This window comes from Gopherus evgoodei, chromosome 4, assembly GCF_007399415.2.
Source record: "Gopherus evgoodei ecotype Sinaloan lineage chromosome 4, rGopEvg1_v1.p, whole genome shotgun sequence".
Classification (NCBI taxonomy): Eukaryota; Metazoa; Chordata; order Testudines; family Testudinidae; genus Gopherus; species Gopherus evgoodei.
In genome coordinates, this window is record NC_044325.1 from 135,843,263 (window position 1) to 135,869,351 (window position 26,089).

Here is a 26,089-nt window from a genome sequence, read left to right on the forward strand (position 1 = left end):
GTGTTGCTCATATCCATTCCACACCCGTCCTTCTTCCCCACTGTCGGAGTAGCCGGCAAGAAGGAACTGAGGAGCGGGTGGGCCGGCAGGGGTATATATCAAGCACCATGACGGCGCCACTCTAGGGGGCGACCTGCCGGCCCACTGAGTTGCTAGGTTAAAAGTTTTCTGACGAATGTGCACGCGCGGCGCACACACCTAACTGGAATGGATATGAGCAACACATCTCGAAGAACAACAGTTATAAAGGTGAGTAACCGTCTTTTGCTGGTTTCAGAAGGGTCTCTTTTCTAGTCCCATTCCTTTTCTAAAGGTTTTTTCCAACTCAAGAATTCCAGCTGTGTTGCTAAATTTTTAATGAAAATATACTCAGCAAATCAAATAACAATTTGTTATATTGTATGAACAGAGGATTGAATTTAATATTATATCTTAGTGCCTTCTTTAATTAAATTATGTTTGGTTCCAACATCCTGTGTGTTATAACAAAGATGCACTATGCCCGTGGTCAGGAAAACTTTTAGCAGTCACAATGTTGTTTCCTTGGTGCAGAAAAACAGGTTTTTATGGACTCCCTCTGTTTCTCTGAAGCTTAAATTTAATCCTCTTTAGAGCACTCTCTTCCCTGGATCATTGTTCTAGATATTTTTAACAAGATCCTCTGTTTTAGTACTTTTGAGGGCCTTATCTGCTTTATGTTGAAAGCTGAGTCTGTTTTTAACTCCATATGTTTGGGTTAACTGGGTTTAGATTGCCCTTCAGGCTTAAGGACACTGGCTAAGCAAGCTGGAAAAGCAGAAATGAATTGCCTAACACAAAGCCTCTTACTAATCATGTTAAACATATGAGATAATATACACTGGGAGAAGAACAGAAGCAGTGAAGTTGTTTTAAGAGATGACTAGACTTCATGCCAAACGGAGGATATTTTTAGGAACAAAGTCTTGTTAGCCAAAATGCACATCTTGCTGGGCTCATCTTGATCTTAAACACCACTTGCTCATGAAGTAACATTTATGGACAATAGACTCATTTGAGTCTTTTGTTGTGACAAATGTCAGTTTTCATTTTTCTTCCATCTTTTATAAATTAGTGAAAAGTCTGTCCTAATTATCACCTTCTGATCATATACTGAAGTCAGGCTTCTTCTTTTCTTTCAACTGCAGCAGAGCCTCTCTGCTAAGAGGTCACTTCATTCAACTCCTTTTCTTTCTGTAGCTTCCATTTATGGGCGGAAGGCTCGAAGAAGAAGGAAATGGGTGCGATGAGATAACATGTTCCAGCAAAGAGAAAGGAGCAGGCATATGTCTGAGTGTAGTCATACAGCCAACCTGCAATGGATGAGGGTTTGGTTATTAAAGCTGCTGGACTTTCCCACATAGTAACCTTCCAAGGTTTAATAATAACACTGAACTGAAATGAGTTATGACTCATAACTTCATTGAGAAAATACTGAACCATAATGTATACAGATATTCTACTGCCTTGTGGAACCATAATTTGAATATGTAACTAAAACTAAGTGGAATGCAGTGTGTATTAATGGAAGAGTTTTTAAAATAGTTCCAGTTTAAAGTATTCTCTAGTTTTTTCCAAAGGTGGTAAAAAACATGATTTTACTTGGTAAAAGCCACCTCTGGTAAATTCAATGACATCTCTGTGTTGCCGCTGTACAAGCTACCTAAATGAAAGCTAGCTTGAGTGTGTCTGCATGTGCTGCAGTCACACCTCTGATTGCAGTGTAGACAGACACTTGGCTAAACAAGGCATGTTGACAACAGTACTGAGACGAGATGAAGACCTGATGAGCCAGATTCTCAGCTAGTGTAAATGTACATAGATCCATGGAAGCCAGTGCAGTTACTCCAGTTCAGGATATGGCTCAGTATATCAGAGGTTCTAAAACTAGTCTCCAGTCAGGAAAAATACGTAACAGTCCTTACTTTTCCTTGGCCACATGGCTGTTTTAGTCAGGGGTTCTGTCTGTGTGGGGAGAGCCTAGACCGTAATAGAAAAACCAAGTAATTTCTCAAATTTAGATGTGAATAAAAATAAGAAAATGTGAAGAGGAAAAAAAATCAAATTTTAAAATGTTTTTAATGGCCATTTTAGGAGGATGAAGGCTAATAGGAGTTCGAGCCAGTAGTTGCATCTCACTAACTGCTGCTCTGAACTCGAGTTAACTAGTTGTGATATTTCAACTCCTTGCATCATATCACTTCACTACGGTGACATCTTGTTTCATTTTCTCAGGGATATTGTTTGGGCCCTTCCTGAACTTGTAGGTTTTAAATGACAAGTTATGGGTAATCTAATGGGATGAGGTAAATGCTTTATTTCATAGGATGTGGTGACTTCATATTGTACAAAAGTTTGCGATGTTTTAGATGGGTGGGCTACTTAACTCTAATCACAGGATTAAGATGTCCAGAATGAAGTGACATGAGCTTCAGTTTTTAAACCCATTATGTGTAGAGCTTACAGAGAAACTGAAAAATACCTACTTAACATAAAGGAAAGAACACAAATTCACGTTTTCCTTTCAACTCAGCTGTTTTCAAAATCATCAGTAGGTGGTGCCTGCCTACCACCTCTTACCAGCTGGCATTACAGTACATTCTGAAACACATGCAGAGACTTTGATCACAAAGAGATGTGTGCATGGTTTCTTTTTGTGATTACTGGTTGGAGAAAGCAAATTGCAGCTAGCCACTCCGTGTTGCGGAAGGATTAGTCAGTGAATTGGAGAGAACTTAAAAGGGGACGCAGTTCCTATGAAAATCCAGAAAAGCAGCATTTCTCTAAACGTAAGTAGTGCTGATAAATCTTTGTTCTATAACTAAACACTCTAACCCCTCACCGCATATGCCTATGCTATATGTTTAAGTATAGCTATCATTCCTTTTATTGCCACTAATGGAGCTGGAGGTGCCTGCTGTGCTTTTTTTCTGCAAATTGCCTTTTGGCTTTGAATTGTAACTGTTTTGTTAAAAGCATGGTAGTTGGTTTGTATTGACCCCTTTCGCATAGCAAGCCTCTGAGTGCGCACTCCCCCCCCAAATTAAAAACACTTGTTAATATATTTAACACCATTATAAATGCTGGAGGCAAAGTGGGGTTTGGGGTGGAGGCTGACAGCTCGCGACCCCCCATGTAATAACCTTGCAACCCCCAGTTTGAGAACCCCTGGTATTGTTCCTGTAAAGCTTAACATAGTTCACTTCCTGTGCTTGCTTGTGCCTCTAAGAATCAGCCTGTTTTGTTCTCCTGTGTTATCTTTAATTTCGTTTCTAGAATGTCAGAAGTATTCACAGCTTAAACAGGTGTCCCTTGTATGATGAGCAGGTAAGTGGTTCCTACTTGCTGGTGAAGCTTCAAACTTTTTAGCTCTGGGTGGACAACCACTGCTTTTGATTTTTGTTTCCCAATTCTTACTTCTAGGTCCAGTCTTTCAGGTAAATAGCTCTTTTCTTTCTAGTATGCATGTTTTGAGGTTTGTTTTGTTCTGCAGAATATGCATCCTTCACCTCTTACTGGTGTTATGTATAGTGTATATTGTACTAAGAATACTAAATGTTTTGAGTTTGTGGAAATATTTTTTAAATGAGCCTTGACTTGAGTACTGTAGATAAGTTAGGAATAGTACATTTAATCACAGTCAAAGGAAGAGAAACCCGAGAACCATCTTTAAGAGCAGTAAGAAGCTGCTTTCATTTTCACCAGAATTAGCTTTCAATGTGAAGTGTAAGGAGCACATGCTTCTGCAGTCTTGGAGAGTTAATATTTTCTAGCATATGCAGCTTTCATACTTAACTGGCTTGATGTGAGGGAAAAATTGCAGAGTTGATCTTGGATCATAGGATTGCACCCTGAACATACAATCGTGCTCGATCCCATCTTCCCTTTCCCTTCGTGGGACAAACTGGCACACACAACTGAGGGGGCTGGAAAAATGAGATTGCTTCGTTCCTGGTTGCCTCTCCTGCCTGTTGCTGGCCCTTTCCCGTCTCAGGACTTAGTCTGGCAGCTCCTGGCAGTCCAATACGTATAGCCTGCACCCTTCCCCCCCGCCATAAAGTATTAATGGTTAGTGTTTTATTAAGAAAAATTTAGTTGTTAGAAAGAAGAGACATCACCAGTTAGTGAAGATATGTTACAAGCAGGTGAAAGTGCAATGGCCATGTTAGCATGTATGATGGATAGACAAAAGAAAATGCAGAAAGTGAAGTAATTCACTATATAAGGTACTCAGGGCAAACTTTTAATGAAGTATGTGACCAGGTGAGACGCAGCAGATCATTTGGTGGGGATGCATACAACGAACTGTAAATGCAAAATTTGGTTTGGCACTTTTTATTCTATGTTCCTGGTCTATTTACAAGATAGATGAGTGACCGAATGCCATTGGCCCACTGGTATTTGACCTCGCAGCTTTATCCATACACTGTAAAATGCTAGCTTGGGAATGGCTGAAGATGCTGACCACACATCCAGATATGAGGGTAAGGTGAAAGGTTCAGTGAAGGACAGGCTTTGCCTTGGGCAGAGGTGTGCATGAAACAGCATGCAAATTTCTCCTCAATCTAAGTGGATAAAGAAATATCTGACTCTGAATATTTATATTAATATAGCCCCCAAAATGTGCCACACACTATATATAGAAAAAGATGGTATTTTATGGGAGGGGAGGGGGAAGGCTCCCACTTACATTTAAGCTTACATAAGCTGTTTAATAGTAGAGATTTTGAATCTTTAGTCAAGTCAGGAGATGACAACTGGAATCACTTCGGTCCCCTCTGCTCTATGCAAAGCACTGCAAATATAGCACCTACCCCTCATGCTGCTGGGACCATGTTATCACCTCTTCAGATCCTTTCAGCATCAAGTTAAACTGAAATAACAGCCTGAGCTGGGTAAAGTCATAATTTTGACTTCTTCCCCTAAAGGGAGGGTCAGAGCTAAAGAAAATGCTGTGTGGTTACCACCATTAACTCATTCACTTGCATGTTAGTTTTTGTTAGAAATTAGTTTTATCTTTTGAAGAAAAAAGTCATCTTGACTCTCAAATGTTTCCTAGTAAGTACTCTGATGCTAGAGAAGAACTAAGAGTATTTTCTATTGAGAGGATAGAGGGGAAATATTGCTTATGTTACCTGCTATAGGAGGTCCAGCGATGGCTGCTATCCCAGCAAAGAATGAGGCAAATCCTAAAGAACTGTGGAGTCTGGGGACACCTACAAAATCTACCTGTTCATGGAACCAGAATTATTATTACTTTATATAATGTACAGACACATTAAAATGAAAAATGTTTCTCTGGGCAGTCTCCTCTCTACTCGGTTATAGTTTGAAAGTTTGTCCATACAGAATTAAACCCAAGATAGAGATCAGTATCATCAGTGCTGACATCACTAGGATGCTTGATGCATTTCTAGCCCTGGGCTGTACAGACATTTGAAAATCAGTAATCTTTACATCTTTGAAGAGATTTTAAACTCTCTCTCTCTTTGGAGATGCTGCTGCATTTTCATGTAACTATATATCTGTACAAATCTTGCTTGTGCAATGTTATACTGGTCATAGGTATTCAGAGCCCTTCACCTTACCAATATTGATTTAGGTTACAAATGAATGAGTTCTCCTCATAGTCTCTAGTCGACAGAGTGCAATACCTAAGCTGGAGCAATGGCACTGAGACAGGACTTGGGAAGCAAAGTGGTTGAGGTAGATCACTGGAAATAGGTTGCGAGGGCACTCCCAATACTGTGCCTCTGCTGTGTCTGGCCGGCAGATGACACTGTAATCCTAAAACCAGTAAACTAACAAGGTTCCCAGTGGTTTGATGTTGAGAGTTCTGAGCACAGGACCCTCAGGCTGAAATCTCTGGCAGCTGTGGATACTGAATACCCTTGAAAATCAGGCCATAGGATTTCAGATGTTTGAGATGCTCAGTTGGAAGTGCAGAGCATTACTGTATTACCTCTTGATAAGATCCTTTACTCACCAGCACAGGGAGCAGCAGAGCCAGGTATCCTCCACAGAAAATGGCAAAGCTTACTGTGTAGACCATAAGTAATGGGAAGGATGTGGCAAGAGGACCCAGCAGGTTAGTGATGCCACACAGAATAAGGTAAGTCTTATGGTAATGATACTTCTTGATCCAGTTCTGATCAGCGATCCAGCCAGAAAGCAATTGGCTGACTGTCTCTGTAATCCCTAGAAGAAACAGAAAATTCTTGTGAAGACTCTAGCCAAATCTTTTAGAACTTGTTCATTAGCGGTTTTGTGCTCTTCTTGATTCTTCATAACGTACAAAAACATTTGCCTGAAATGTTTTGTCAAGAAAATTCTGCTTGTATTTTACATTTAGGATACAACATTGCAAGAGATGAGGATGTGATTCTTAGATTGTTCTGAAATGTATGTTTTTCCATTCAGTGCTTGGTAAGCATCCAGTAGGCATCTGGAGTTGAGAGAGGATGCTCTTTTAAAAATTAAATTAAGAGGTGAGACAGTTACAGTAAACATGACACGTGCATTAAGACATCCAGCAAAATCAGAGAAGACCAAACCCCACCTTAATCCATCATGAAGAAGCAAAAAAGGGCATAAATCTAACATTTTTAAAAGTACAGGGTCACTTTTAATAAAATACACATTATCTTCTGGGTATGTTATATGAACTAGTCTCAAGTTCAGGAAAGTGCTGATTACCACTGAATATCCTGTTGGCTAGAAAGTGGTTTGAGTGCAAACAACATATTACCTCTGTTCCTGCCAATGTCACCTGCAAATTAACCATTTTGTTCTTAACCTAGATCAGTTGCCTCTTTAGCCCAAATATCCCCTAAATAACATTCCAAGGATGTTGGTTTCACTTTAGATAAACTTTCTTTGTACAATAAAGGGCTCTTTAATGCTAGAGAGTGGAGCTACTTTCTTAATGGAACATTACTTGCGTGCTTTGAAACTAGAAAGGTTTGATTTTTGAGGTGGACAGGCTTCATGCACAACAGCTGTACTTTAAAATAGGCTGGCCTGTAAACTACTGCCAGTTTGTAGTGCACCATTGTGACCTTTCCAACTTTCATAAATACAAAGTGTTTCACAACAGAAGCCATTGTGCACATAGTGTCTGGGAGGGTTAGGGGAGAAGATAAAAGGTAGCACCCTAAGGTGTTGTCTTTACTGCAAAAAAAGAAAGCGGGGTGGTGGGGGCGAGAAGAGTTGTTCTCTTAACTTGATTTAAGCTAAGACTTTAAGGCCAGAATGGACCATCATGATCTGCTAGTCTGATCTGCACATTGCAAGCCACAGAACCTGGCCCATAACCTCTAGCTGAGTTACTGAAAATCCTCAAATCTTGATTTAAAGACTTCAAGTTACAGAGAATCCAGCATTTACTCTAATTCAAATCAGCAAGTGACCCATGCCGCACAAGGCAGAGAAAGGTAAAAACCGCTTAGGCTCTTTGCCAGTCCAACCTTGGGGGAAAATACCTTCCTGACCCCAAATATGACAACCAGACCCTGAGCATTGGGGCAGGACCTATCTGCCACATTTGGGAAAGAATTCTTCATAGTAATTCAGAGCCTTTCTTGTTTAGTTTCCCATCACATGCAGTTGGAGATGCTTGCTAATAGCAGTCATGGATGTCCCATTGTACGCAGTCTTATCATACCATCCTCTCCATAAACTTATCAAACTCAGTCTTACAAATGGTTAGGTTTTTTTCCTCCACTGTTCCCCTTGGAAGGCTGTTTGAGATCTTCACTTCTCTGATGGTTAAACCTTTGTCTAATTTCAAGACTAAACTTAATGATGGACACAGTTTGTCCATTTGTTCTTGTGCCAACATAGGTCCTTAACACTTCTTCCTCCCTGCTGTTTATCTCTCTATTTACAGAGAGCAATCATTTGTCCCCTCATTCTTTGGCTTGTTGGGGAGATCGTTTTGTTAGTCTAAAGTCTCATCCTAGTAGCCTTCTCTGTACCTGTTCCTGTTAGAGTTCATTTTTTTTTAAACAAGGGAGACCAGAATTGTCCTCTAGCTGGTCTCACTAATACCTTCTATAATAATTGCAGCTGAAATAGGGAAGTGTTCTCTCACCTGATATCGTAATATTGTATTAGTCTTTTTTTACCACTATCACATTAGTGGTTCATAATCATCCTGTGACTGACTAGTACGTGCAAGTCTCTTGCCCTGTTGCTTCTAACTGTATGTCCCCAGCTTACATCAAAAATTCTTAGTAGTCCATAAGTGCATGACCTTGCATTCTGTTACTAAATGTCATCCCATTTCTATTACTCCAGTTTTCAAGGTAGGATATTCTGGGGGTCTTCCACATCAGCAATATTTCCAACTTTGTCTTATCTACAAGTTTTATTAGCTCACACCTACTTTTTTTGCCAACATCACCTATGAAAATGTTAAAGTGGTGTGCCAAGACCAGTCCTTGAGGAACTCCACTAGTAACCTCCCTCCACCATCACAGTATACCTTTCAGCATGACATGTTGTAGTCTCCCCTTTGAGCTGTTCCTTACCCACCTTTTGATCCTACTCTTCTCTAATTTAACTAATTTCCCAAGTGGCACTGTATCAAATGCCTTACTGAAATCCAACTAGATTAAGATACTGAATTTTCTAGACAAAGGAAATACAGTAGCCCCAAAGAAAGAGCAGTTTGGTCTCACATGCGTAACCTTTTGTAAAATCATGTATACATTAACTACGCTCTTTCAAAATATTTGTTCAAAGACCTTACATACAGTTGAGGCCAAACTAATGGGCATATAGGTGCTTGGATTACTTTTTTTCCTTTCTTAAACCTTATGACTGCAGAATTGCAAATATAGTATGACCCCCTCACATTTACAGATTCATTAAAAATCCTTATTGGAGTTGCAATTTCATGTGCCAGTTCCTCTAATATTCTTAGCTGGAGGTTAGCCATGTTCCTCAGTTTGGTCCCATTAAGCTGTTTGAGTTTGGCTTTTGCTCTCAGATGTGGCATATCCTTTTCCCCATTAGCCACCACTGCCCCCAAGCCCTTCAACAAGCAATTATTCATGGAGTGTGTAAGTACCTAAAAGAGGTCCTATAAAGAGTTGAACAAGCAGTGTTGGTAGCTTAATTTAAAAAATGAAAGAGTAAGGTTTGGGCTAAACTACTAGAGGTAATTGACATTCTCCTTCTCTAACCAAAGGCATCTTTCTTGGGTCAAAAGACAGCTGCCACTATTTGAATATTAAAAATTGGCAATTAACTCTGCAATTATGGATATAATCCAGATGTAGGAGCAGAAAGGACATTGTCATGTGTTTGCTGCCTTCTTGAGCACTGAGCAACAATTCCCTTTTAAGAGTGGCTGACTGCTACACCGTTTTTTGATTTTAAGGGTTATTACATTTCTTTCCTACTCTGGATCACTGTGTAAATATAAATACCTTTTTAAAATAAGGTTAGACTCTTGCCTACCAGCTACTGAAATGAGGTAAGAGGCATCCATGCTGTCTATGCCCAAGGTTTTGGCTCTTGCTGCCAGGTGAAAGGTGGGAATGAAGTAGGCCAGCTGGCTGAACAAAAATGACCAGACAAAAATACAGAAGAAGGGATCTTTCAGCAGTGAGAAATCAAGAAGAGGCTGCCTGGAGGGAACAGGCCGTGAGTTGGAATTCCATTCCTTTCGCAGTGGAAAGTTGTTATAGCTACAGTCCTTGTCACTGTCTCTGCCAGGAGTGTAGTGGTTGGAGGTTTCTCTCTCAGACCCTTCCAAACCAGCAGATTTCACTGGAACTAGTGATCTTAATGTTTCAGCTGACTGGAACCCATTTGTTACAGCGGAATCTTGCATAGGAGAATCCAATCTAATATTAAACTGTGTTTCTGTGGTACTAATTTTATCTGGGTGGCTTGTAAGAGTTGCTGGATGTTTACTTTGTGTTAATGATCCACTCTCTACATTTCTAGAAAAGTCCTGGAGCTTCTTGATAACAGGTCGCAGTAACATACTAGAAGGCACAAGGTTTAACATGATCCCTCCAAAGATCAGTAAAGTACCTGAGAGAAGAGAGAGGGAAGGAAGATTAGGGTGGAAAAAAACACACTTATGCTTTGATCAGTACACAAACATTGTTTAGAATGAGCTTTTTTTCATACTAAACACACAATGATCTGAGGCAAGGAAAAACAGTATTTGTCTTGTGTCAGGCCTTCTGTTTGACTTCTTCTCTAGGTGAAGTCACCTTCCTGTTTGAGAAATGTCAAACAGATTCTAGCTAGGAAGCAGATAAACTCAAGGGTATGGCTACATTTGGAATTTGGCAGCGCTTTGAAGTGTGAGTGTAGTCAGAGCGGCAGTGCTGGGAGAGAGCTCTCCCAGCGCTGCATGTAAACCACATCCCTTATGGGTGTAGTGTGCAGCGCTGGGAGCTGTGCTCCCAGCGCTGCTGCCCTGATTACACTGACGCTTTACAGCGCTGTATCTTGCAGTGCTCAGGGGGGTGTTTTTTCACACCCCAGTTGCAGCGCTGTAAAGTGTGAGTGTAGTCAAGCCCTCATAAGAAACATAGCTACTCTCCATCCCATTGCCCTGCCTACTAAATTGAAACATTTAGTTCTCTTTCCTTCCCTTGTTTTAAGGTTTTTTCCTCTTCTTGTATTTTCACCACTCAGCATGGTGTCTGCCAAATGAGACAGGAACTGAATTTTTAAGAATACAACACTGCAAGAGTGTGAAAGTTTAGCAAATGAGAGGAATTTTTAATCACTGGTTAATAGCAATATAACTTCAGTGACCGATTACAATATCCTTCTTCCAAAATGTAAAGATTTAACAATCCCAGAGAGGACCAGAGTTGCCATTCCTGATATGTCAAAAATAAACAAAGCAGCTTAGCCCCTCTGTCAGAAGAGCCAATAACCAACTCCACAACTACATCTTTAAAATAACAACCCCTTCTAGGTAGTGAAATGTGGAAAAAGTAAAACCACTTTACCTTGCCAACCATAAAAATCTATCAGAAGTTGAGTGAAAGGTGCTAGTATAAATGTCAGTCCCATTCCTGAGCGAGCAATTGCATTGGATAGAGCCAGTCGCTTTTTAAAGTACCTGGCAGTCATCACAGCAGCTGCTTGATACAAGCAAGCAAAGCCTAGCCCTGAAATAGAAGAAAGATTGTCAGTGCCCAAGCAGTGACTCCTGTGGAGTAGAATTTTCATCTCATGCAAGCGAGGAGCAGAGCTTCTAGTTCAAGACCTACCCTCAATGAGTTACCTCAACTAACAGCTGTATTGTGAAGACAGGAGACTGCATGTGATGCACACAGGGAAATGCCCAAGCTGTGCCTGTTTAAAAACAATGCAAAGTAGCAGGGATTGGCAGTTGGCAATAGTGCTTTCTGGCAACTCAGGTAAAGTGCAATGGCATGGCTCCCCAAGGTGCACAGGGTAAAATCAGGGCCAGCTTCAAGTTTTCTGCTGCTCCAAGCACATGAAAGGTGTAGCAGCATGATCGCACCGCTCCTCTCTTGGGTGGCAAGTCAGTGGCAGGTCCTTTGCTCCGAGAGGGACTGAGGGACCTGCTGCCAAAGACCCAGACATGCCACCCCTATAGCGACCAGAGTGCTGCCCCTTGGTATTGGCCGCCCCAAGCACCTGTGTCTTTAGCTGGTGCCTGGAGCTGGTGCCTGGAGCTGGCCCTGGGTTAAATACTAGCCCTAGTGAAGTCCATGGGATCAGGATTTCACCCATGGTATTTAGAAACTGGCTTCTTTACAGATATATTGTTCCTTTTCAATGAGGGATTAAAAAGGTCAGGTTTTGCTACGCATCGTGGGTTTACAAAAAATTGAAATTCACACAGTGGCTCTAGTAAGTCAAAACTTTCATTAGACCTTCCTGAATGTAAAACCTGCAGGAAAGAAACTCTTCTTTTTGCAGCCTTTGCGTGATACACTAATATAAATAGGATAATCAAGCAGCCACATGGCTTAATGGTTATCTGGATCTGCTGGTGCCCTGTTGTAAACACTCAGGAAAGTGGCAAAAAGGCAGCCAGAGTGAAACTTGTGAGCTGCAGGAGGTTACACTCACCCAGTAGAAGTCCCATAGACACACACAGGAAGGAGATACTAGTAGCCTGTGTGCTGATCAGACAACCACTGCTAACTAGGCCTGCCCCAATGATAGAAGTCAGCTGGTCCCCCAGCTTCCCACAGGCTATAGTGACCAGTGGACCTGGAAGATAAGTCAGTTGTGAGGTAAGCAGTTGGAAGATTTAGAGGAAAACATTATATAAACAGCTCATGGTACAATAGCATCTAGAATAGATTCTTGATATTCTCTTACCCTGCTCTGAGAATTCCATCAGAGCTACAAGGAGCACTCATGTTATGCTCTGTGGAGAGAAAGGTAATCAAATCTCCTGTTTGGAGATGGTCAGGAAGGAATTCCTTAACCTGCTCCCTTTAGACAGCAGTGCTTAGTTAAAGTGGTGGATTATTTAGTGGTGGGAGAGACTGCTTTACTTTGAAAGATTGGGTATTAGAGGTAGGATACTGTGCTAAATAGATCAGATCTGGCATAGCCAATTGTGTACAGAGAAGCGCAGTGACTTGTCAAAGGCTGTGTTTATACAAACCCTCTTCTTTAAAGATTTCCCTGTGCTATCACCACCAGTTCAGCTCCCCTGGAGTGCTAGTGTAGACAAGAGAGCTTCCCCATAGTTAGCCAAGGGTCACAGCCTTTCAGAGGGAAGTCTTCAAAGAACAAGTATGATAGTACCAGTAATCGCTTCTTTTAGTGCTATTGAACCTTGCTTTGGAGTGATTGCCCTCTAGCCCTGGAGGGTTGTTCAGCATTCAGCCCCAGTTAATTTTTGGACTCTCTAGGAGTGCCAACAAATGTGCCAATTGCACTAGTTTGTCGTGTAGACACAGGAGTTTGGCAGGTCATTTCATGTCAGCTATTTAATGCGATCAAATGGACTTAAAATTCAAAGACTAGAGTCCTGTCTCTGCTACTTTCTGAACCTTACGTATCCCTGCTGACCTGCTGAGAAGCGAAGAGATGACATGATGGAGCCAATCCAACTGATTTGTTCTGAAGAGCCTCCCACCTCTTCTTGAAAGACCACAAAGAAAATTCCAAAGGTTTTCAGCATTCCCATCACGAGCACGTTTACCTAAACCCAAAGCAGATGCAAGTGAATTGCTGCACATAGTTGGAAAAATAGCCTCTCCCTGTTCCTCAGGACTGTGATGAATCATGTATTGGGAGAAAAGCTGATAAGCCAGAGTCAGGGAAAAATCCCCTTTCTTCCCTATCTACACACATACACACACCATTATTGCAAGTTAGATGCAATATTGGGATGGGACAGTGTGTTGCTGCTTTCTAAGCCATCTAGCAGCATTGCTTAGTGGTAGAAATGAGGACACTTGTCTGGTACGATTGTGAGAGACACATTCAGTGACTAGGTCTAAGAGGTGCCCACGTTCTAACTGGAGCAAAGCCTACACAGTAGGGGCATTTTTCCAACAGATCAGAATGGCACTGCACTTGAGGTGTTTAAAAATTCAGATTCCTTTGAACTGTATTTGGCATATTTCTGTAACTAGTTCTTATAAAAACTAGAGACTGAAAAAAATCTTGAAATAACTAAACACTGTCAGTGATTTAACAAGCAGTACTGGAGTGTTTGAATTCTTGGAAATCTCAAGAGTCATTGACAGATCAAAACTGGTAGGCTTTTTGGCATGAGCACTGGAAAGATTTCCCAGTCAAACTGCCATGCTGCCTAATTTTCTTTTTCCAGTAGCTGACTGGTAAATAAGCAGGTAGTATAATATACTAAACACACTTGAGTCAAGATGCCTGGCTCCTATTCATAGCATTGCTGTTTTGAGCTGTGACATTCTGAAATATGGGTAATATAAGGCTCCCTACCTTGGAGGCTTAGCTAAGCAAACTTGTGTAGTCTTTTGACATCCATGGTCAAAATGTACTTATAGCAATGATAACTACTACTTGATGTTAATGTACAAATTGCAGGTAAACGAGCTGTCATTTTGCAGCTGCTTAGCAATTAATTTTTTTATACAGACTGTGGGCCAGATTCCAGGGTTGGCAGTTTCCTTGGAAAAACTAGTTTAGGACAGCACTGGTAAACACCAGTTTAAACTGGGAAAAATTAAGTTATTAGAATACTAACGAAAATTACTGAAATATAGATCGCAAAAAACTTATCAAATTGCTAAATATATTGTTTACATAATAAGAAAGTCATGACCCCTAACTTCCTTGAGAAAATACCAAACTAAAATGTATACAGACATTCTGATGTTTAGTATTATGTATACTGCAGTTTTAATTTGTATTTGTACAACAATCTAAATTAATCTCTGAATCTTCTGTCTTATGGAACCATACTTTGACTATGTAACTAAGGTTAAGCAATGTGGTGTACATTAATGAAAGTTTTTTTTAAAATAGAAAATACTTTGAACTGGGACTAACTAGTTGGTAAAAACCATGATTTTACCTGGTTAAAAAACAGCCCTGGTAAATGCCATCCCTGCCAGATTCTCAGCTGTTGTAAATTGGTGCAACTGCATTTACACTAGTGAGAATCTGCAGCCTTTTTCCCCACAGAGCCTCATGAAGGAGACCAGAGTTGAGTTCCTCTATGGTTATCAAGCTAACCAGAAGTAACAAGAAAGCTGTATGATCTCTACAGCAACAATGTGTACCTCTGGAGACTTGGGGAGTGAACTGCCACAAGCAAAGAGTACCAAGTCCAACTGCTTTTTAATGAAGGCCAGAGATCAATCCTTTCTTACAACTAGTTACACATTACAGGCAGAGCTTATGCTCACAGTGAAAAGTTACAGACCAGTGTGCAAGACTCATTAAAGTAGGACTCCCACCCTCCTTGGCAATGTTAATCTCTGCCATGAGAATGTTAGAATCAACCTTGTGTGCATCATATGCTGGTTTTGTCTAAAAAGCATTCTGTGTGAGAACACAACCCGTGAAAGCATCTCTTTCCTCCAGGACTTAACCTTGTGGGACCCTTGGGAGTTCTCTACTTACCAGAAAGAAGTGAAGCACTATCATCCATCCCCATCCTCCATCAGGGGGTGGTATGGGTTGCTGTTCCTCCTCCTCCATTGCTGTTAGACGATTTTGTGCCTCTGCCCCCTTCCTTTCTCCTGCAAATGAGAATTTCAGGAAATAGTCACACTTCACCTTACTGATCAGGTTCTTTTAGGTAAACAAGACTCAAAATTCACTTTGCAGGATTTACCTACTTTAAAAACAAGCTGATGCTCGCTTCTATCTATCTTTCCTCCTGTTCACCAGCCTCTGCTGCTGCTAACATGGGAGACAATATTTTGCATTTAGTCAGTGATCACAAGTTGCTTTTCAAAGCTGGTTAGGCATTGTTATACCTTTGGGAAAGAGGAACTTAGATTTGCACGGTCACACTGTTGCAGAGCTGGAGATGGAACTCAGGTCGTTAACTCCCACCTTTTTACTCATTTCTAGACTACAGCTGTCTCCAAGTAAAGACGACTCCTGCATGTTCAGGTATGTTTCCTTTGGCGTATTTATACATAATTCAGTTTGTGCCAGAACTAGGGAGCCTGCTTCACCATCTGCCTGTGACTATTCCCCGCTCAGTGCCCCTCTGAACCTCTTCCCAGCCCCATTGCATCTATGCCATTTCATTCCTTCACCATTTCTGTGAGGTTTCTGTCTGTTACTGAGTTTGCTCTAGGAGTTTTGCCTCAGTGCAGCTGAGACCTGCAAGGGGGTTAGCGGGATTGTAACCCAAAGCTTTTCTCTTACCGTCTGGATGATGCATAGCATAAAATGCTGCAAAAATAAGATTAAGAAAAATAATCTGTCTTCATTTGTTGTTGGCTAGCTACAGCCTCTTGAGTTAGTTCATTTAAGTCTGTTCCTTAATTCCTCTCTGCACTGGGGAACACAAGGCTCATTCTTCTAAAAGAAGCCACGAAGCAAAGAAAGCAGAGCTAGCCCAAAGAAGAAAAAAAGCACAGCCCCCTAAGTGCAGGGCCTTTTGGACTTCATCCCTCCCCTCAGAAAGTAATTAGCATATTCAAGGAATTTCCGCCCCACCCCTCATCCAAGATGGAGGGTGGGGAATGAAGCTCTCTGCTAAAAGTATCCTGCTTGGAGGAAATTGGAGTCCTTAAAGTGCTGCCCGAAAATGTAAGGGAAGGCTTGAGGGCAGGCATATGGTTTTGCTTGTTAGTCACCATGCGGGCCAGTAGGTGGCATCAGTGCACAAAACCAGTTTCCAGTACAGGTGCCACATCTGAACTTGTGTGTGTCTACAGCAGGTAGAGATGGGGAACCAGAGACAGAGGGATTCCCTCCCTGCTGCATAGCAGGTACCATAAGCAAGATCATATTCCTTAATTCACTGTTGAATGTTTGTGTAGTCTTGACACAAGGAGTGCTTGGAGACCCTCATGGGGCTTGGCACCTGCCCCAACACTTCGAGGCTAAAGCAATGTCTTCATTGCCCAAAATGATGTGTTTTTACTACAGCGAAACTAATATGCATTAGCTAGTCTGCTGTAAAACCCTAATGGAGGCAAAGCACTGTAGTTTTTCAATGTCAACCACTAATAGAGGTAGAATGTTGATGTCACGTGGTTATCTTGTAGCGCCTTGTCTCTTAGGATTTTACTGTAGGCTAGCTAATGTATTATCACACTGTTCAAACAAAGGAAAACTTTTTTTGCAGTGGAGACATATACAAAGACAGATTTGTGCTGCAACTGGGGGAGGAGAGCTCAGAGTGAGTGACCACAGGTGAGACCTGCTGCCTTCATCTGCAATCCTAGGCTCTCTTGCAGCAACTCAGGCCATGTCTACATCTAAAATTTTGCAGCGCTGGTTGTTACAGCTGTATTAGTACAGCTGTATAGGGCCAGCGCTGCAGAGTGGCCACACTTACAGCAACCAGCGCTGCAAGTGGTGTTAGATGTGGCCACACTGCAGCGCTGTTGGGCGGCTTCAAGGGGGGTTCCGGGACGAGAGAGCAAACCGGGAAAGGAAACCAGCTTCCCCGCGGTTTGCTCTCTCGGTCCCGGAGCCACCCAGCAAACCGCAGGGAAGGAGACCTGCTTGCTCGGGGTTCCGGGACCGAGAGAGCAAACCGGGAACGCCGCGGTTTGCTCTCTCGGTCCCGGAGCAAGCCAGCAAACCACAGGGAAGGAGACCTGCTTGCTCGGGGTTCCGGGACCGAGAGAGCAAACCGGGAACGCTGCGGTTTGCTCTCTCGGTCCCGGAGCCAGCCAGCAAACCGCAGGGAAGGAGACCTGCTTGCTCGGGGTTCCGGGACCGAGAGAGCAAACCGCGGCGAAGCTGGTTTCCTTTCCCGGTTTGCTCTCTCGGTCCCGGAACCCAGAGCAAGCAGGTCTCCTTCCCTGCGGTTCGCTGGGTGGCTCCGGGACCGAGAGAGCAAACCGGGAAAGGAAACCAGCTTGATTACCAGAGGCTTCCTCCTTCCACGGAGGTCAAGAAAAGCGCTGGTAACTGTCTACATTGGATTACCAGCGCTGGATCACCAGCGCTGGATCCTCTACACCAGAGACAAAACGGGAGTACGGCCAGCGCTGCAAACAGGGAGTTGCAGCACTGGTGGTGCCCTGCAGATGTGTACACCTTCAAAGTTGCAGCGCTGTAACTCCCTCACCAGCGCTGCAACTTTCTGATGTAGACAAGCCCTCAGTTCACTTCAGGAAAAAGTGGCATAAGCTACAGTGCAGCGGTGTGGAGGTTCTTCTGGCTGTAGAGGCTCCCATTGGAAGTGGCTTAGGAAATCTGCTACATGAGAACAAACAATGGGAGCAAGCTTACCACCCCCCCAATCAGACTGTAGTATTCATGTGTTACCCAATCTCAATGCTCAGCTTCCCGTATACCTCTACCTTATACAGTTATCCACTCTGCTGTGTAAAGATTCTGTGCCCTACCCTATTTTAATTGGAACACCAAAAGCTTCTGATCCCCTTCTTTTAAAAATCCAGCACAGATCCTGTCAGATCTCAGATTTGGCACAGCAGCCTCAACTGTTTCACTGTCACTGTGTTTGAACCCCCGCTCTAAAATACCAGCTTAGAGCAATCAGTAGAAAGGGAAAAGAGCCTATAAACATGAAAATGAATTTAAAGAAAAATTTGACAACTTACCTTACTAGCGGAGAGTTGACACATTTTCTCAGTAATATGTTTGGTGTAAGCATGGAAGGGCTGTGGGAGAGAATACATCTGCTGTGTCTGCTCCTCAGCAAATGTAACTTTTCCCCTCAAGTAACTATGTAGCTACATGTGGCACTGAACTTTATGTATTTGTTCCAGATAACAATGAAACTAAGTATCTTAATGCATCCTGGACAGTTTAAGAATACACTCTTTACATTCTTTAATGCATTGTTTGGCAATTATGATTGATCACTTGGAAAATTGAACTACTTGACATTTCACTTCCTTACAAGAGATTTGAGATGAGGTATTGGTCAAAGCTATAATGGTGAGACAATCAACAGAGCTGTAAGAGTACTTCCTAGTCCCCACTGGCATTACAGGAGGTTGGAGAGTACCAAATGCAAGAGGAACAGCTTGTAACAGTCAAAGTTTGAAAAGTAAGGATCCTTTTGGCCATGTCCCTATCAAGGATTGTATTGCTGTGAGATTTAGGACTAATAGTTGAATCATTTTCCTGCTAATGTCATACTAAAAATCACTGGTCTAGTATTGTCTATTGATGTTGACGTTATCCACTCTGAGTGCACCACTACCTAAGGTCACCTTTCTTATACTGATTTAAAACCATACAGTAAAGATTTGTATCTCCATGGGTTTAGTAACTGAGACATTGTCAGGTCAAATTTGGCCCCAAATCTAGGTTTTCTAAGTAAGCTTTTACTATATGTAAAACAAATGTTTCCATATATACTAGAACACTAAGGGAGGGAGTTTTTAAACAATGTTTTCCCTGCAGTGTTTGCAATTATAACAGTATCATTAGGAGTTAAGTCTGAAAATCCTGGTGTGAAATTGACAGTTTGACAAGTCCATTTCCAGTGTCAACAGTAACACAAAACACGGTAAGTAGTGCTGTTGAACTTAAAACTTCAATTTTAAACAAAGACATTTGTAACAGACAAGGAAACTGTTTATAAATGTATGTATTTTTAGCCAGATCGGATTAAAGGTGTCCTACAAAAAATCTTCCTGGGGTTTGGCTCTTTCTTTGATGTATAAAGGCAACCTACATGAGTTAAGCTTTCTGCTTTTTTACCTTAGAAAAAAAATCAGAGCTTGCCTGATGTTGTTGAGAGAGGATCATTGGGAAGTGCAAGGGATCTTTATTGTAAGATGACATATCTGTAAAAGTCTCTCTCTATATATAGTATTAGTCAGAGGTTCAGATAAACCAGCATTCAACTGAAGCTTACATAGCCAGCTGTGTATTTCATCTCAGATAATTTATTGAATTCAACAAGTAAGGCTACACATTAGGGTATTTGATCATTACACAAGTAAGGTAAGTTAAACCACAGTCCATGCTTGACAGTAAGTTCTGTGCTGTGCTGGAAGTTTTAGTACTGTACTTCAGTCAGGGTCTGTGTTTAAATAAGGAGGGAAGCTACCACATATTTAAGATTGGCCCAAAATTAGTTCTGCAAGCACTTTCTGGATATGATCAGCAGAGGAAATAGATCAGTCCAACAACAAGGAGTTGCTCCAAGGGTGAGAGAGAACCAAGCAGATGTATGAAAGGTCAAGATGCCATTTTGTGCACTGCCACAGTGATGCTGTCATGCTTCTGGATCATGATATTCCTGAAATAAAACAAACAGTTATTGAAAACAGGTATAGCTACTACAGTCCTGAAGAGTTCTCACAATCTGCAGGTCACTAGCAAAAGTTTAATATCTGCTGCATGCTGTCAAAGAGGAAGCACTGACTAGATCAGCATTTTCAAATGCAGCCACCAGGGACTTTTCTTACAGCCACTGTCTTGTGGGGGAGGGGGGAGCAGCAGCCCCTCCCCCAGGGCTGCTGGCAGGGGTTGGGCCAGGCAGTGGGGCTCAGACTTCTGCCCTAGGGTGGCAGACTGCAGCTGCATGTTGGCAGGCTCCATCCCCTAAAGTGCAGGGCCCACCATCACCCTCATTGCCCTGGCTCCTGCTGCCTCCCTAGCCACAGCTTAATTAGTCTATTTCCTCCTCCTCCTCAGGCTGAGTACATCTGTTGTGAAAAGTGATTAACATACAAACAAATATCACTTTTCACAGCAGCAGACTTGTTAGCTAGCTAGGAGGCAGTGAAAAGTTACATGTACAAATATTACTTTTCCCAGATGCAGACTTACTAGCTAGCAAGTATAAAAAGAAAACAGCCAGAACATGCAAAGCACATTATTGTTTACTGGACCTAAACAGAGACAACTATGTTATTTTTCAGTTTGTGAAAAACCCCTACATACATAAATATGCACATATATATGTTCAAATCATAGTAATTTGTTTTTTCTAAAGTTAATTAGGAATTTTAGGAAGAGTTGTCATAGTGGCCATACTGAGGCCACCAAAAAAATTGTTGAGAACAACCCTGGACACAAAGGACTAGGACTCCATTTTCCATCTTTGTTTACTCTGAAGATATTTGAGCTCTAATTTTCCCCCTTAACACCAACACCTCCAGGTACTTCAAAAGCTTGAAGTATGGGAGATTCCTGGGAATCAGGTCTCCCTTTTATGAAAAGTTTTCAGGAGGATTAAAACAGGATAATAAGGTCTAAGCAGCCATTACAAACATGCTGCAGGAATGACTAATAGCTAGTATTGCATCCTTATATCTGGCAGCAGCCTCTCTGCTTTTTGAAGCATCCAGTATGTATAGAAACAAGGTTACATTCACCAATGCCTTAGGGCCCCAATTTTAATAAGCAATCCACATTCCAGCTCCAGAGAAAGGCAAGAATGACTTTCCTAGAGTTGCTGCCATATATGCCACTGGGGGCAAAGCTTTCTAGCCTTTTATCTGTCATTGTAACCAGGGGCACGTGAGCAGAACCACCTAGAAGTGAAGGAGGCTGTTCTAAAGATCTAATATTCCCAGAAGATCCTAATGATAGGATACAGAGCAAACAAAAAAGAAAAGGGAATGAGAGACATCTCCAGATGCTCACCCATTATCTGACTCCAGACACACAACAGGAACATCAGTAGGATCTGAAGTTAGTTTGGCTGCCTGCTGGGCTAGAACTGATATCACACCTGCATGTTCATCTGAAAGGGTTCCACGACCTATAAAATAGACACATCTTTATGTAAGTGTAAAGCCCCTCATTACATGACAGTAACTACATAATCAGCCAGCCTAAGAATTTAGTTGAATTATGTGTGCTAATTGAACCCATTTTTCAGGTTATCCCAATAATTGCTAACACATTCTAAGGAGTTTTCTCTGCCAGTGCCTACAACCATGTTATCTGTACCCTTTCCAGATAAATACGGTCATCGCAACTGTGATTTTGGTGGATTTATATAGTCATATTTGCAGTATACCCTAATGTTCAGTATCCAATGCTGCCTTATTTCAGGCAACCCCATTCTTTTAATTTTGGCTGAAAGAAGAGGCTAATCTGTTTACTTATAAGCCCATTAAGATACCTATGTCAAGGGCAACCTTTACAATTCATTCATGGGCTCCTCATTCCACATTTTGTCCCCACCTTTTAATTAACTGGGCTAATCAGATGATACCTGTTACCAAATCAGCAACAGCTGTGTCTTATACTTCAGTTCTGTGTGCTAAGACAAACAGGAACCTGGTCCACAGCACCAACGGACCCTAGCTACGGCAATACAAATAATTTTATTAAAACAGAGGCTAGTTTGTTCTCCCTATATAGATTAGTGGGGTTTTTAAAAAAATGAGTTAGTTGGCAACCACTGGTAGAGAGAGGCAGGCAGACCATGTACACTTCGATATTTCAAATATTGGGACAGGAGAGAGCAAGAATAAAATGGATTTTAAAGGAGTCGGAAATGGAGAGTTTAACAGAAACTGCAGGGATCTGCCCAAAGCTGACAGACAGCAGATTTATTTTGTGTGTGTATTTTAAAGCATGTACACTATTTCAAGATGAAAATGTTCCTGGTACCACATGAAAGTGGAAAGGGGCCTCATTTTCTGAAGCAAATAAGCTGCTTTGTTACTTACAGCCAAGGTTCAGGCCTTGTGAATCTGTGCAAAGGACTCCAACTATTGAAGGATTCTTCATTCTAATAAAGATAAAACCTGAGATCAGCAATTTAAGCATTAGATGGGAAAGAAACAAATGAGACATCAAGACAGCAGTGAGAGCCTCACATAAATCTGAAACAATTTAAGAAGTGCCATCTTTTTAGCCCCATAACAGCCCCCCTTGTCAGGGTGTCAAAATAGTTCAGGGTGGAGGGAAAGCAGGAACTTTCATAACTGCAAAATGCATTTTATTATTTAGAAATGCTGGTTAATTTGATACCATCTCAGTCAGCCAGTGGGGTAAGCCTCACAGAATCCCCTGTTCAGAAGGGGGGTTTGTTTCCATCTGAGCAAGAGAACAGGAAAGCTCTAGGACTTTTATCAACAGGAAACCCTGCTCCGTGGAAGCAGGAGAGAAAAGATGAGGGAAATGAGAGGGTTCTCAGTTACCACGGAGAAAAGAGCAAAAGTTGCCAGTCACCTGAAAAGTTCCTACTCTCTCTATCCCATAAAATCATTATTCCCCAATTCCTACCAACCAGAAATCATTCTCACCCCAGCACTCCCTCTTCTTACTTATGCAGGTATGCCCACTGCAGATCCTTCCCAGGCAGTGCCCCCATCCAAGTAACCCAAATCGTCCCTCCTCCCCACCCTAACACCCCACTCTTGGTGTCCCCAAAGAACCCCCTGCCAATCACCCTCCCAATACCAATCAGGTGCCCGCAGCCCTGCCCCAACAGTATCCCCAGCACCCCACCCTCCTGCTAGTGTCCCCCCTTCCCCTCGCCAGTGCCCCCAGCATCCCCAATGCTCCCCCTCGCCCCACCAATAAACACCCCCTCTTCCCCGCGTTCCCCCTCCCTCCGGCCAGTGCCCCCCCCAGCGTTCCTCCTTCCCCAATACAACCCCCCCCAATACTCCCCCACCCCAGCGTTCCTCCCCTCCGTGTTCCTCGCGTTCCCCCTCCCTCCGGCCAGTGCCCCCCCGCAGTATTCCTCCTTCCTCCACCAATACAACCCCCCCCGTGCTGTGCTCTCCCCTCCCTCCGGCCAGTGCCACCCCCCAGCATTCCTCCCCCTCCCTCCGGCCAGTGCCCCCCCACCCCAGCATTCCTCCTTCCTCCACCAATACACGCCCCCCCCCGTGCTGTGCTCTCCCCTCCCTCCGGCCAGTGCCCCCCCCAGCATTCCTCCCCCTCCCTCCGGCCAGTGCCCCCCCCAGCATTCCTCCTTCCTCCACCAATACACGCCCCCCCCGTGCTGTGCTCTCCCCTCCCTCCGACCAGAGCCCCCCCCAGCATTCTTCCCCCTCCCTCCGGCCAGTGCCCCCCCACCCCAGCATTCCTCCTTCCTCCACCAATACACGCCCCCCCCCGTGCTGTGCTCTCCCCTCCCTCCGACCAGTGCCCCCCCCAGCATTCTTCCCCCTCCCTCCGGCCAGTGCCCCCCCACCCCAGCATTCCTCCTTCCTCCACCAATACACGCCCCCCCCGTGCTGTGCTCTCCCCTCCCTCCGACCAGTGCCCCCCCCAGCATTCTTCCCCCTCCCTCCGGCCAGTGCCCCCCCACCCCAGCATTCCTCCTTCCTCCACCAATACACGCCCCCCGTGCTCCCTCCGGCCAATGCTCCCCCCACCCCAGCGGTCTTCCTCCCCCCTCCCCGGCCAGTGCCCCGCCCACTGGGATCAATGGCACGTACGTGTCCTCGAGGTGCTGCTCCAGCGTCCCCTCCATGTTACTCGGCTGCGCTGCCGTGCAGGGCGGGGGGATCCTGGTCTCTCTCTCTTCCGCCCACCCCTCCCAGCTACTCCTGTACAACCCCCCACCCACGTGACAGACGCTACTACAGCTGCCGGACGGCGGCGCAGGAGGGTCAAATTTCTGAGGAGCGCGAATGCTCTGCAGGCGCGTGACCGAGACTCGCAGCGCAGGGGGCGGGGCCCACGGCTGGTAGCGTCACAGCCCGGCCTGAGCCTGCGCCGTGGAGGTGGTGCTGCGTGCCGCGTGACTGGCCGGCAGCCAGCGCCAGGGAGCCACCCCGGGGCGGGGGGACCAGCACACAGCGCCGCTTGCGGCCGGACTGAGCGCAAAGCCAGCTGGGAACGCGCCCGGGCCAGTCCCAGGCTGATTCGGGGTCTGACTCCCTAGTTTTGAACTTTCACAGCTTGGCAATTCAAGTAGACGGGATAGTAAACAGCCCAGCCGGCGCCCTGGAGAGGGCGTCCCACACTTTGGCCTAATTACCAGATAATTAAAGTGGAATTCCGTCAAGATCGACACTGTTCAGCTTTTTTCTCACCAGGCCCAGGGGAAGACTTGAACTAAAGGCTCTACGCCCCCACCCCCACCGCTGGTCACATTTGCGCTGTGGCTCCCAACTTTTCCAGCCTTTCAGGAGTCTGATTTGTCTGGCATAACCCAAGGTCCAACTCACTTAGAAACTACTTGCTTACAAAATCTGACATCAACATATAAAAGTGTCACAGCCCCACTAGTACTGACAAATTACTTATTTCTCATTTTTACCATACAATTATCAAAGCAATTGGAATATAAATATTGTACCACATTTCAGTGTGATACTTGAGCCTGTTTTTCACTTGTGAGCCTTGGCTGAAGCCCGAGTCCCACCGCCCAGGGCCGAAGTATGTAACTTAGATTGCAGGATCCCTGTGGTATAAGGCCCCAGGCAATTGCCCTGCTTGCTACCCCCTATTGCCAGCCCTGCATTTGCAACCCCCCAGACCTGTCCTGTGAGCCCCCTGGGGGCTGCAACCCCTCAATTGAGAAACACTGATCTAGATGAGTTGAGTTACCCCTGGAAGATCTCTGAGTGCCCTCAGGTGTCCATGTACCCCTGGTTGAGAGCCACTTCTCTAAGATATCAACTGTTGGTTATTGTGAGAGCCTGAGCTTGATGAGTATATAATAAATAATAACAATATATGGAGATATACCTCTCCTGTAGAACTGGAAGGGACCCTGAAAGGTCATTAAGTCCAGCCCCCTGCCTTCACTAGCAGGACCAAGTACTGATTTTGCCCCAGATCCCTGAGTGGTCCCCTTAGGCATTGAAGGCACAACCCTGGGTTTAGTAGGCCAATGCTCAAACCACTAAGCTATCCCTCCCCCCAAAGTAGTCTGCTTTGGAATGAAAAATCCCACTGCAGATGCCCAGTTTAGTCTGTCCTGTTCCATTGCCACCTCCTCCTCTAGGTCATCGATCTCATGTGTAAGATCTTTATCACCAATACATGGCAGGTGTTTAATACGTTAACATACTTGTTTTCAGGAAGTGACAGAATAGAGTTCATTTACAGAGGCGGGAAGCTCTTCATTCCCCACTGGAGGGCACTACACTTGCATCCACATGGAGACCACACTGACTGGAACCGCACACCTAAATCCGGGTTACAGAAACCCTTCCAGACAATATACCTGACCTACCGTAGCAGCAAATGGCACAAGGATACAGATACTTGAGCCAATAGCGATGTAGAGACTGTGTTCCAGGTAGCATAGCAGCTTATGGCTACTCCAGTCCCTGCAGCACTCACTGTAGGCAACGGCACAGGAGGGCTGGCTAGTGAAACCACCGCTACTCCAAGCCAAGCCTCCCCAGCTGCTTGGAATGGAGGGTGGGGGAAGCTCATAACTCCTACTGCCTCCAGCTTGTCCCAACAGGAGGTGCTGAGGAAACAGCTACCCTGCACCAAGCCTGACTCTATTACTTTGCACCTTGTGTTGTCATTTATCAGAGGGGTAGCTGTGTATAGTCTGGAT

At 43.8% G+C, this 26,089-nt stretch overlaps 2 protein-coding genes across 3 annotated transcripts; both read right to left on the reverse strand.

Annotated features, from left to right (window-relative positions):
• Window positions 1-263: 263 nt before the first annotated feature.
• On the reverse strand, window positions 264-18,260 carry SLC16A4 (solute carrier family 16 member 4). Its single transcript, XM_030562205.1, has 9 exons — window positions 18,237-18,260; window positions 15,100-15,270; window positions 13,057-13,189; window positions 12,100-12,243; window positions 11,004-11,165; window positions 9,484-10,065; window positions 6,005-6,216; window positions 5,154-5,247; window positions 264-1,331 (listed from the first exon to the last, which is right to left on the reverse strand). Exons 1-9 carry the CDS (start codon window positions 18,258-18,260, stop codon window positions 1,180-1,182), a joined length of 1,674 nt encoding a protein of 557 aa, XP_030418065.1. The 3' UTR covers window positions 264-1,179.
• A 1,255-nt stretch (window positions 18,261-19,515) lies between these two features.
• LAMTOR5 (late endosomal/lysosomal adaptor, MAPK and MTOR activator 5) lies at window positions 19,516-24,156 on the reverse strand. 2 transcript variants are annotated; one of them, XM_030561214.1, is made up of 4 exons: window positions 24,006-24,156; window positions 22,281-22,342; window positions 21,244-21,361; window positions 19,516-19,891 (listed from the first exon to the last, which is right to left on the reverse strand). In XM_030561214.1, the coding sequence occupies exons 1-4, from the start codon at window positions 24,038-24,040 to the stop codon at window positions 19,831-19,833; spliced, it is 276 nt and encodes a 91-aa protein (XP_030417074.1). In that variant the 5' UTR covers window positions 24,041-24,156; the 3' UTR covers window positions 19,516-19,830. The 2 variants fall into 2 exon arrangements, with proteins under 2 accessions (XP_030417074.1, XP_030417073.1); XM_030561213.1 differs by lacking the exon at window positions 24,006-24,156 and having other exon boundaries at window positions 22,281-22,395.
• Window positions 24,157-26,089: the final 1,933 nt, after the last annotated feature.

What these genes read in the sequence shown, in the direction of transcription:
- SLC16A4 (XM_030562205.1), bottom strand. Translation starts at nt 18,260, where the DNA reads ATGTGTCAACTCTCCGCTAGTAAG. An exon ending in TTACCTCATTTCAGTAGCTG is followed by an intron (nt 6,217 to 9,483) that starts GTAGGCAAGAGT and finishes TGTTTCTTCTAG; the next exon opens with GGATTACAGAGACAGTCAGC. An exon ending in CGCTGGACCTCCTATAGCAG is followed by an intron (nt 1,332 to 5,153) that starts GTAACATAAGCA and finishes CATCCATTGCAG; the next exon opens with GTTGGCTGTATGACTACACT.
- LAMTOR5 (XM_030561213.1), bottom strand. Translation starts at nt 22,380, where the DNA reads ATGCTTAAATTGCTGATCTCAGGTTTTATCTTTATTAGAATGAAGAAT. An exon ending in ACAAGGCCTGAACCTTGGCT is followed by an intron (nt 21,362 to 22,280) that starts GTAAGTAACAAA and finishes TCTATTTTATAG; the next exon opens with GTCGTGGAACCCTTTCAGAT. An exon ending in TGTCTGGAGTCAGATAATGG is followed by an intron (nt 19,892 to 21,243) that starts GTGAGCATCTGG and finishes GTTTTATTTCAG; the next exon opens with GAATATCATGATCCAGAAGC.